This window comes from Eulemur rufifrons, chromosome 7 (assembly GCF_041146395.1).
Source record: "Eulemur rufifrons isolate Redbay chromosome 7, OSU_ERuf_1, whole genome shotgun sequence".
Taxonomy (NCBI): Eukaryota; Metazoa; Chordata; class Mammalia; order Primates; family Lemuridae; genus Eulemur; species Eulemur rufifrons.
Genome location: NC_090989.1, coordinates 132,373,688 through 132,385,437, shown reverse-complemented (window position 1 = coordinate 132,385,437; position 11,750 = coordinate 132,373,688). Strand labels below are relative to the sequence as shown.

Below are 11,750 nucleotides of genomic sequence, written 5' to 3'. Positions count from 1 at the left end.
CCTACTAACATTTTCTGGAAATTGATTAGCTGAGCCTTTTGAAACCCCTACAGAAAAATTGGTTCAGGGAAACCATCAATTGGATTTTGAAATCAAACTACCTACTCTTAAGTCAGCAAACCCAGAATTTGAAGGAAATGGAGCAACCCCTCTTCTGTATTTCCCTCACACTCAAATTTACCCTGGGATCATTAGCCTCATTCACTGAACACATGAAACATAAATGCAACACAATGTGGCGGGAAGGTGAGTGTGAAGGTGAGCGCACAATTGATGGCCCAACTTTGTGAAAGGCTAAGGATTTTTAGGGTACTTTGATCAGGGACAAAACGCAGATATGTAAGGTTAGATTGAAAACCACGAATCTATATTGACACCAACGATGATGCTTCCCTGTATCCTTACGGACTGGCTTGACCCAAGATGATTTGTTAAGAATGGACTGAGAATGATACATACTTTTAAGCAGCCAACTACACTTTTACCCCTAAAGTGGCTAGAGGATTCATAATGGTCACAAATTAGCGTTACAGGTAAGTATTTAAAAATCTTGATTAAAGGTGACTTTAATTTTCTCACCCCACATTTGAAAGGTATTTACCTAATGGCCACTGGCTTACTAGCTTACCAACATAAAGTTAATGATTCTCACTTGTCTAACATTCAATTTCCATCAGTTTCAAAATACAGTGTAAACACCACTACTGTCTACTATGTATAGAATTCAGGACTCTAGATTTCATGGAGCCATGGGATTGAATCAGGAGCAGCTTTCATCTCTTACATTAACTTAAATGGTCCAGTGGAGACTGAGCCAATTTTTAGGTTAATCCAGATTTGTTTCATTTGTAAGATAAGCCTCTTGCAACAAGTTCATTCAGATCTGAAAAACGGTGGCATTTCGGAAACTTTTCTTTCAGAAACTAATGGAACACTGGATTAAATCTAATGTGGGCTCTACATGACAGCACATTTTTCTACATATGATGACAACATAGGGTTAGGATATCCTCCTTCCACCCTACGAATTTCTAAACAAAACCCAATTAAAAAACCAGAGCATTGCCATCATCCCAGTAAAGCTGTAGGATTCACCACATGCACCAAACAAATCTACAAGGTAGTTGTAGCACTCCTCTTTTAAGGAATTTATTTTACACCTATTTTACCACACAGCATGTTTTAAACACTGACATATAACTCCCTAATAAGATAAACCAAAGACAAAAAAAGCTTATCTTATTAGAAACAAGATACACCATCACTTATAGTCTTCAAACATTATTGCACTTTTAACTTCATAATTTGACAAAGCATTCATGAGACAATTTGCAGACTAGTTTAACAGACAAATAACACCTTTAAGCAGACATGACCGTCCTAAATTGTTTATTGGGTATGAATTTTACAAACAATATATTAGCGGTAACGGTGGAGCTGGAGAGTATTGCGCCTTCTCCAAGCTGCACGGCGAGAACCACCAATAGTGTGGTGGAACTTATGGCCCTTTCCAAGGCCACGGCTCTTGCGGCCTGCAGATGTCAGCCCACGCATCTCCCTGTGCTTGTGGACCGGTTTGGTAATCCACTGGGTGTCAGGATTTCTTCTGATAGCTTTGTGGAATGGATCAATGAGGATAACCTCAAAAAATTTGTACGTGGAATCTTCACCAACCCAGTAAGAATTCAGGACTCTTAGAGCCCCACAGTGGCGTCCAGCTCTCTCCTAGAATAAGAAAAAAGGCGTAAGGTCAGCCTCTCACATTGCCTAGCGTAGCAAATTATAATTCTAACTCTTCACTGTCGTTCACCATTAAACAAGAGACTGAGGCTTTTCACTTAACTACTCAAATATTTACTAAGTACCTCCCCCTAGAAATTGGCACTATTAAGTATGAGATAAACTAGTCTTGCTAAAATAACACACATAAACATACTTAGATTGAAACACATCATTCCTTCTTATCACTACTCCCCCGACTAACGCATGAATGTTAGTATCTGGCTAACAAAATCTAGGATTTGGGGACCCTGTCTTTTCATAATATAATTACAACTGAGAGATCAGCAGACTTTTCTATGAAAGTCTTAAGAGACAAGCCATAGTTGGCCACCTCTTACAGTAGAACACAGCTTAATTTACTAACCCACAAGAAAACCTTGAACTGACTGCAGAAGATTAGCAAAACACATACAGCTTCTATACACTCAGGTAAACGTGCTGAGACAGTTTACTGCCCTTCAAAAGCTTAAATTCCACCAGTTCACGCAAATCATAACATACTTTCAGTGTATACATACATATACATGCAGATTAATAAAGACGACAAAGTTTTTAACAGTAACTACCCTTTACCAAGATTAGTAAAGCAAAAACCACAAACCCTATTTTATGCACATAAAGCTCACCTAAGTACAATCAGAAAAATTGCTTAAATCCTTCTCTCCCACTACCCCCAAGTAGTCCATACAACTACTACTCAAAACCATTTACCTCTGCAACAGACTGAAGGCTTCGAGCAAACTTTAGCTGGTTTACACCATGATGGACAGGCTTGCCATAGGTTGCACCCTTAGGAACTGGGCGTTTGCGGCCACCACGGCGCACACGAATCCTATATATGACATAACCTATACACACCAAAAAAATTAGTGGTCTCATAGAAAGCCATTAAACCTAAGACTCAATGACGTGTCACTAATGCAACATCAAATACATTTCAGACTGTGACTTAAATACTATCTGATAAAGATAAAAACCAATAAAATACCAGGTTATGAGACTTACTTTAAAAAACCACACCTGGTGTTTTTCAAAGCACTTTACGTTAATCCCAAAGAGATACATCATTTATTTTCCTTTAAACCAGACTTTCAGATGTGTAATCTCTGACACATCCGTTACTTTAGGCAACAGTGTATACAGTAAATGGTTAACAAATTGCCCGCGTTGCACTATTGTTAGCACTATTCTGCCAAAACCTTTGCGAAGGAAGCCACTGGGGCGAGGGTTTCAGGCTTTTCTCGAAAGAGAATAATTTCATTCAAGCATCCACGCAGAGATCACGTACCTTGCTTGGCCTTGTATCCCAGTCTGCGCGCTTTATCCGGTCGGGTGGGGCGGGGAGCCCTGTGGAGCGCAGAGAGCTGGCGGTATTGCCAGCAGCGGACCCTCAGAAGAAAGCGCATTACATCAGACTGCTTCTTCCTCCATAGCTCCTGGATATACTTGTATGCGCCCATCTTGGCTTACCTTTGAAATAAAACTGGTTGTTAATTATCATTCCTTTAATGTACAATGAGAAGACCCCGTTCATCTTAGTTTACCACCAACCACAAGGAAACCGCTGGAAATTAAAATGGCTCTGCACCAACTGCAAGGAACATCTAGCCCATCCCCCCCACCTCTGCGCCCACGGAAAGCGGCGTCCAGTCACCTTCGAAACCCCAGCGCGGGGAAGCGCTCAGCACGTTTTTGTTGCACGAATGAGCGGAGATAGACTCGAGCACTTCAGGTGGCGAGTAGCTGCGGCAGACGGCGTCCCCAAGGCCTGGCCCCCCAAGGAGACATCGCCAACCCCATAGGGGAAGGTGCTGCCGCCGAGGGTGAGCTCTCAAGGAAAAAGCACTTAGTCCACCCAATCAGCCGGCCTCGCTTTAAGTCGTCCTAGGCCCGACCTCCCATCCCGCAGCTCCAAGCCTCCTTCAGGCTCCGGGCCCAACTCGAATTCGCGCCGCCATCACCTCTTCCCCCAACCCGCCCCGGGGGCCGCCTCTCCACTCCCTCGCTGCCCCGCATCTTGACCGAAGTCTCGCTGCACAGGAGGCAGGCGTAGCTTCGAGGACGCAGGGTCCCCGGGCCTGGATGGCTAAGGCGGAGGGTGATCAAAGGCGGATGAGAGAGCAAAGATTTCCAACGCAGCTTACCTGATGGCTGCCGCCAGACGGAAAGGAAAGAGCCTTTCTCCCACAATCCCTTTTGGGCTCCTCCCCCACCCCAGCGAGCCTCCTTCCGCTGGAAGCCGCCGCTGCCCAGAGCCTCATGGGACATGTAGTTCCGGCGGTGAGCCAGTGGGCGGAGTTCTGCCGGGTTCGGCGCAGCCTCCCCTATTGTCCCGCCCCCGCTGCGCAGGATTTAGTCTGACTGGCAGGGGTATCTCGAGGGGCGAGGGAGTTGGCGGTGAGGTCTCGGCAGGCAAGCGAGCGTCTGCGCTTGTCCCGCCACAGGAGTAGGCAACATAGGAGCCAGGCTCCAAAGTCGGTGGCCGCGGACTGCGGTGGAGCCTTGCAGCCTGCGCGCCGCTGTTTTCGGGGTCTGAGGAGGGTACAGGTTTGTTTCACGCACTGTCGGCTCTTCACTCGAGGAGTCGTTGCGGGTTCCCCCAAATGGCGCTGTCCCTTTCCCGCCCCCAGAGGACAGGCGCCGGAATCTCGGTCCAGCACGGCGCTGACAGAGCCCCCCGACGCTTCCCCAGCCCCCACGGGAGGCCTTCGTGGAGCCGGGGCCTCGCGGGTCGGAGGGGGGCCGGGCACCGCGACCCTTCCTCTCTCTTCCGCGCGAAGCCCTCGCGGGCGCCAGGTGCAAGAGATTTTGCCCTAAATAGGGTCCGGGAGGCGGTTGATGCGGGCATTTATTTCCGCGCTTGTCCTGCGTACGGATTTGGTCCCAGATTTGCTAACGTGAGAACCGCAGTTTTTTCAGAAAAGCAAAGTATTTATTTGCCAAGCCTGTTTGGCAGGTGCAAATGTTTTGGGAAGAAATGCCGAGAAAATGCTGGCATTTTGCGTTGCGTTCTTTATTGAGAAATAGTTTACTGGCTTTTTTTGTGTGTGTATGTGTGTGTCTCCAGAATATTTTTATTTTTAAAACCGTCATATGGTTTTAGTTCCTTTCCAAATTCTACGTTTAAATGTGGCCAGGGCTTTTTAAGAGAATCATATTTACCTTGTAAATCATTAGCGGTTTTGGTTCCCCCCCCCCCCGCCCGCCCTCCCCCCACACACACTTCATATTTTCCTTTAAAAAAAAAAAAAATCACAGCTTTATCTTTGAAAGAGTCCTCATCTGGTTCATTGGTTCAGTCAACAAATATTTATTAAGTGCCTATTATGTGCCGGGCATTGCCTTAGCTGCTGGAGACGCAGCAGCGAAGAACGCAGAAATTCTAGCTTCCTTGGAAACGGGCAATAAACATATGTAAACTATGTATTGCATTTGGTGATAAACGCTGAGGAAAACAATAAAGGGAAGGAGGAATGTTGTTGGTGCAATATTGTATGGAATGTTCGGGGTAAGCTTTCTTGGGAAGGTAACGTTTAAGAAAAGACCTCAAGGGTAAGAGCCTGGGAATGGGGGTGGTGAACTGATTCAGGCAGAAGGAAAAGTGCCAAGGCTGGAGCGTGCCAGGATTAATAGAGGAACAACAGCAAGGAAACTGTGTCGCTGGAATCTACCATAGGGTAAGGTAGGAAATGATGTCAGAGAGGTGAAGGTTCTTATGTGGGTGTTGGGTTTCAAACTGCCTTAGATTGGAAACCGTTGGAAAGTTTTGAGCAGAAGGGCCACTTCATGTGGCTTGCATTTTAAGGGGTAACTTGGATTGCTGCTTTGAGGCTAAAAGGAAAGAAAAGGTGGAAGGGAGAGACTAGTTAATATTGTGTTAGTTTTCCATTGCTACTGTAACAAATTACAGCAAATTTACTTGTTTAAAGCAACACAAGTTTATTATTTTATAGTCTGTAGATCAGAAATCTCACTAGGCTAAAGTCAAGGTGTCAGTAGGACAATGTTCCTTCTGGAGGTACTAGAAGGTATATTTCGTTGCCTTTTCCAGGTTCTAGAGGCTGCCTGCTGCCTGAGAGTTTCCTTCATCTTCACAGCTTCAAGTTGCTCCCTCTCCCCTCTCCAACACCCCTGTTTCCCTCTTATAAAGATACTTATAATTACATTGGGCCTACCCAGATAATCCGGGATAATCTCCTCATCTAAAAGTTCTTAATTTAATCACACCCACAAAACTCCTTTCACAATGTAAAGTGACATACACATTTTTGGGAGTACGATATCGACATCTTTGGGAGTCCAGGTGAGAGAAGATGGTGCTTCACTCAGACATTTCAGTAGTGAAGGAGGTGATAAAGCAGTACAGCCTTGGATGTATTTCAAAGGTAGAGGTAACAGGATTTACTGGTGGATCGAATGTCGGATGCGAGAGAAATGAGTTAAAGATGATTGACTACAAAGTCGGATGAATCACTGGAAAGAAGATTCAGGCAATGTGAATAATCACTGCTAATTTATCAATTAGTTTTGTTTCTCAATTTGCAGTGTCTCAATTAGTTTTGCAAGATTTGGATTCATATTTCCAATTGATTTTTGAGATTCCTGAAGACAGATCATTTCTGGTTTTGTCCCCTAGTTTGTCTTTAATGCCTGATATTGTGGTAAACCCTCAGTAAATATTTGGTAAATGAATAAAAGAATGGTAAGCTGGAGTTTGCTTATTACATTTTATTATGTGCAATATTGTTTGCAGAGCTCTTTGAATATATGTTTATGTATGTAAAATGTATTCATATATGGATAAGTGAAAGTATTACACCCCATACATAATGTTTACATAAGTACACAGTGTAGATGTTTTCCCCATGTGATGATTATTTAGAGATTTATAACATCTCTTCTATGATATTAACAGTTTTTCAGTATTAATATTTTACTAGTTGTATTAAAAAAGTGGTGTTTTACTTATAAAAATAGAATGATCCACTTACATAGAGCAACAGCTGACAATTTTCAGGAGCTGTTTCTGATGGCTCTTCAAAGAGAATGTTGACAAAGCTCAGTATTTTCCACGGGAATGGACCAGGTCATGTATTTATTCTTTAGCAACATTATTGATTAGCCAGGAAAGCTAAGTAGTATGTATTTGAGACTGCACTGGATCTTGCCTGTTAATCACAGTCTCTTTTATATCGGATGAGGTTTAATAGATCACAGATTGAATTTCATTGTCCAGCAGTTTCTTAACATGGGAACTGTGTCAAGTAGCGATAACTAGTGCTTCTTGCATTAACCTCAGTGTTGATATATTTTCTGGATAAGCAGTTTCCACTACTATAGCATCACAGTGTTGAAAGGAACCTAAAGGTCATCCATATACTTTGGAACCTTTCAAGCTCTTGAAACTTAGATTTAATTAAGAGGCTTGGTCACTCCCAGGATCTGTTCATATGATTCAGTGCCCATTCAGGGTACCACAGATGACTACCTTTTTGTATTTGGAAGGAAATGGTTTATACATTTATTGCATTTTGGAATTATAAAATATTGTAATGCTTATAGATCTAAACTTTTAAGTAGTTTTTATTTGTAAATCTGAGTATATGTAAGCATGAGAACCACTTCCTTATGTGAAATGTGAGTTACTGCTGTAGGGATCTCATGTAGAAAATAAGGTAGTTTTGTATGTGTGTTGTAATGTTATTCAAAATGTTACATTAGATGTTAATTTTTTTAAGAATTCATACTTTTTTTTTTTTTTTTTTTTTTTTGAGACAGAGTCTCACTCTGTTGCCCAGGCTAGAGTGAGTGCCACGGCGTCAGCCTAGCTCACAGCAACCTCAAACTCCTGGGCTCAAGCGATCCTCCTGCCTCAGCCTCCTGAGTAGCTGGGACTACAGGCATGTGCCACCATGCCCAGCTAATTTTTTCTATATATATTTTTAGCTGTCCATATAATTTCTTTCTATTTTTAGTAGAGATGGGGTCTCGCTCTTGCTCAGGCTGGTCTCGAACGCCTGAGCTCAAACGATCCTCCCACCTCAGCCTCCCAGAGTGCTAGGATTACAGGCGTGAGCCACGACGCCCGGCCCGAGATAGGGTCTTGATCTGTTGCCCACAACAGAGTGCAGTGGCATCATCATACCTCACTGCAACCTCACACTCCTGGTCTCAAGCAATCCTCCTGCCTCAGCCACCCAAAGTAGGTGGGATTACAGGTATACACCACTGTGCCCGGCTAATTTTTCTATTTTTTATAGAGATGGGGTCTTGCTCTTGTTCAGGCTGGAGAATTAATACTTTTTAATTGATGGTAGCAGGTCACTAATCTGCTTTATGTAGCATTATTGGTTCCCATTTGGAAGACAACCAGGAACCTGGCGTATTTCAGCTACTTTGATTAATCATACTTATCCTTTCATATTTGTTTTCCTTTTCATAGTGTGAAATATTTAACAAGGTCTATTTTATCTCTTCCCTTTCCTTCCTAAAAAAATCTTTATTTAGTGTTTTGAGCTATCTCTATTCAATTACTTTTACTATTTGCCCTTGATGAAGACTTCTCTGGCAGTATTGAAAGGAACTCCCCAATTTATTTATGCACACATAGAAATAAAGTTATTTGTATATAAATACAAAATAATATATATTTTTAGCAAACTTTATCCATTAATCCTAATATCAGTGAGTGATGGAAGTACAATTGTAGTGTACTACTTTTATTTATTGTGTTTTTAGAGACAGGGTTTTTCCCTGTCAACCAGGGTAGAGTACAGTGGCGCGATCACAGCTCATTGCAGCTTCTGAACTCCTGGGCTCAAGTGATCCTCCTGGCTGTCTCCGGAGTAGCTGGGACTGTAGGTGCGGGCCACCATGTCTAGGTAATTTTTCTTATTTTTTATACAGATGGAGTCTCGCTATGTTGTCCAAGCTGGTCTTGAACACCTGGGCTCTAGTGATCCTCCTGCTTTGGCCTCCCAGAGAGCTAGGATTACAGGTGTGAGCCACTGCACCCGGCCTAGTGGACCACTTTTAAAGTGTATTTATTAAAACTACTTCCAAAGACTCTTTGGAATATTTGATTTCTGAATTTTTCAGAATTCTGTTGGTTTCAAGCATTTTTCCAGTTTGCTGCAGTCCCTAGCACTCATACGTGCCTCCCTTTTACAGAGGACCTGGGTGTTTTTTCCTTATGGCTGCGTGCTTTGCTCAGGTACGGTGTGTGCCTGCCCTTTTAAGGCACTTGAGTTTTTTTGAAGATTGGCATACTGTGTGATAAAGGGGCATTTTTTCAGCTGAACAGGAAGGGGAGAGGAAATAAAGATTGATAATTTTTTTTGTTTTTTAGTCATTCCCTCTTGATGGGCCAGGATTGATATTTAGAAATTCTACTAGGGCTAAAGACATTTTCAGAGGAAAGGAAATAACAATAGAAAAATCAGAACTTAGATTCCAACAGCAACCTTTTCTGACAGAATTGTGCTGTGCGGCCATCATTTTTCCCAACCTCTGGCAGATTTATTCCTTTTTCAAACTCTTCTCACGTGCCTACATAGCAGGTTCCTTTAAATTTTAATTATTATATTAAAAACCTTGAAAGAATGATTCAATGGTATCATAACTTACAAGGAAATCACAATATGCTGGGAGAGTAGAATCCTATGATAAATGAGGTGACATTAAATTAATCATAAATTCAGAGGTATGTATAGAAAACCTTTTAAAATAGGCCATAATTACAGGTATAGGAGATGCCATATCATAGATGATCAATGCTACATAAAGCTCTGCCCATATAAATAAAAGCTGAGAATTTTTCTATTGCAGCAGTTATGTTGAAAATATAAAGAAAAGAAAGTCCCCTAAGAAAATTGGTTCTCATGGAAGGAAGTGATAAATATTCTTGGGAGATTTGGAAGAATCTGAAGCATGCCACCCAGGAAATAATGGTTATATAACATAAGCAATGGTTATTTGTCTACTGGTAAAATGCCATGTACTGCTCTGGAAATGAGTGCTATGTTATTATACTACAAAAATGGTAGCATTAAATTTTTTGCATCAGCAGATTAGTGGTGTGTGTGATTTGGTGCATAAAAAGTTAATTACAGACTTTGAAAATACAGTAGAGAAGACCTTGAGGAAAGTTCATTTGTTGCTTAATGTTTTCAGTATTGGTAAAAAATATATATATATATTTATATATGTGTGTATATATATTTATGTGCAACACACATGCATACAAAAGTAACTGTTCTGCCACTATTGAGATGTGTTCTGTGTTGGGAGCTAGGTGAGGTGGCTCATGCCTGTAATCCTGGAGCTTTAGGAGGCCGAGGTGGGAGGATTGCTGGAGCCCAGGAGTTTGAGCCAGCCTGGGCAACATAGCAAGACCCCATCTCTACAAAAAATAGTGATAAAAAATTAGATGGGTGTGGTGGCACACACCTGTAGTCCCAAAACGGCTGAGGTGGGAGGATCACTTGAGCCTAGGAGTTCGAGGCTGTGGTGAGCTATGATTTTACCACTGCATGCCAGCCAGGGTGACAGAGCAAGACCCTGTCTCTAAAGGAAAAGAAAAAGAAAAAAAAGCTGTGTTCTGTGTTGGGTTTTTAGTTGTCACAGTCCAGTGAGCATATGAATGCAAAAAGATACCCAGCATCTCTTGTGTCAGAATGCTTATTTAAACTTTGTTGTTATAGTTGTTTCTGACTGCAAAGAGTTGTGGTGTCCTTGTTAGCCAGGGTTATGGCATGTTCACTTCTGGGGAGGAAGCACTGGGGGAAAGGAGGAGGTGGTGGGAGATGGCAAAAAGCAATGTAGACATTTGAATTCTTTTATCAGACTATTCTGTTGCATTTAATGAGCCTTTTTTCCTTTCTGACTTAGCTTCTGGTACCTTGCCTTCTGGAAAACAAAAGCCTTGAAGAAAATTGAAGGAAATATCACCTGAGCTTGTTCTTCCTTGGATATAAGTTGGGAAGCTATGAGAAATGAATTTTCCTTTTCTTTCCAGTTTAAAGTGCTTGTGCAATTTTTCTAACATTATTTATTCTTCCTCAAAAAGAAGTATGACTGAGAAAGCCCATGTGACTACCAAAATCCAATTTCTCACTCTCCCGAGAAAAGACTGAGACTAGCATGAATGGCATTAATGTTTCTTTTAAAAATCACGTCCATTCTTTATCTATGAGACTGACACGCTGCCGACTGCGCTAAGAGGGCGAGTCTTTATCTAAAAATTTTAACTTTCTGGGCACAGTGGCTTGTGTCTGTAGTCCCAGCTGTTGGGAGGCTGAGGTGGGAGTTGAGCTCAGGAATTTGAATCCAGCCTAGGCAACATAGTGAGACTCTCATCTCTTAAAGGCATGAAGATAATTTTTTTAAGTGTTTACTTAAATGTTTATTTTTCCAGGTAAATATTGATGAGTAGGCAGTCTCTTTCAAGGATTAATCTAAGAGTCTATTGCATTCCTATAGATTTAATCAGTATTGAAATATTCTTCGTATAAAATGTATTTATTCTTTTTGAAAACAAACATGTATTCATATCTGTCCATTTATTCTTATATTTATCTAGTTTATCTCTGTGAAGATATATAAGAAACTGAGACCACTGATTGCTCTAAGGAAGCAAATGGGAGACTGGGGAATGGGGTTTGGAAGGATATATACCTTATTCTATATGTCCTTTTAATAACCTTCTATCCTCTTCACAGTGATATCCTGAGAGAAGATGGGGAAGGGCTGCAAGGTTGTGGTTTGTGGATTGTTATCTGTGGGGAAAACTGCAATTTTGGAGCAGCTTCTTTATGGGAATCATACTATTGGTAAGATTATTTTTCTCTAGTTTCTCTCTAGATTCTGGGAACTGTTAGGGGTCTTTTGTTGATCATGCTATACTAAAGATGGTTGATGGTACACAAAAGTGAGGTGCAATCCAAAGAGACCAAAAGAGTCATAGAAGT

The 11,750-nt window shown here is 41.7% G+C and overlaps 2 protein-coding genes across 2 annotated transcripts in view; one reads left to right on the top strand and one right to left on the bottom strand.

The window, feature by feature from the left end:
• Positions 1–1,133: 1,133 nt before the first annotated feature.
• On the bottom strand, positions 1,134–3,982 carry RPL15 (ribosomal protein L15). The gene is made up of 4 exons (XM_069473299.1): positions 3,927–3,982; positions 3,071–3,252; positions 2,494–2,630; positions 1,134–1,725 (listed from the first exon to the last, which is right to left on the bottom strand). Exons 2-4 carry the CDS (start codon positions 3,240–3,242, stop codon positions 1,420–1,422), a joined length of 615 nt encoding a protein of 204 aa, XP_069329400.1. The 5' UTR covers positions 3,243–3,252; positions 3,927–3,982; the 3' UTR covers positions 1,134–1,419.
• A 151-nt stretch (positions 3,983–4,133) lies between these two features.
• The window catches only part of NKIRAS1 (NFKB inhibitor interacting Ras like 1), a 29,956-nt gene continuing 22,339 nt past the window's right edge, over positions 4,134–11,750 (top strand). The window contains exons 1-2 of the mRNA XM_069473298.1: positions 4,134–4,329; positions 11,502–11,612. Of these exons, the coding sequence (XP_069329399.1) occupies positions 11,519–11,612 (94 nt within the window). The 5' untranslated portion in view covers positions 4,134–4,329; positions 11,502–11,518. The remainder of the gene's footprint in view (positions 4,330–11,501; positions 11,613–11,750) is intronic.

Excerpts from the sequence above, each read along its gene's own strand:
- RPL15 (XM_069473299.1), bottom strand. The coding sequence starts at position 3,242 with ATGGGCGCATACAAGTATATCCAGGAGCTATGGAGGAAGAAGCAGTCT. Across the intron at positions 2,631-3,070 it reads GGGATACAAGGCCAAGCAAG|GTTATGTCATATATAGGATT; the intron begins GTACGTGATCTC and ends TGGTGTGTATAG. Across the intron at positions 1,726-2,493 it reads GCCTTCAGTCTGTTGCAGAG|GAGAGAGCTGGACGCCACTG; the intron begins GTAAATGGTTTT and ends TTCTTATTCTAG.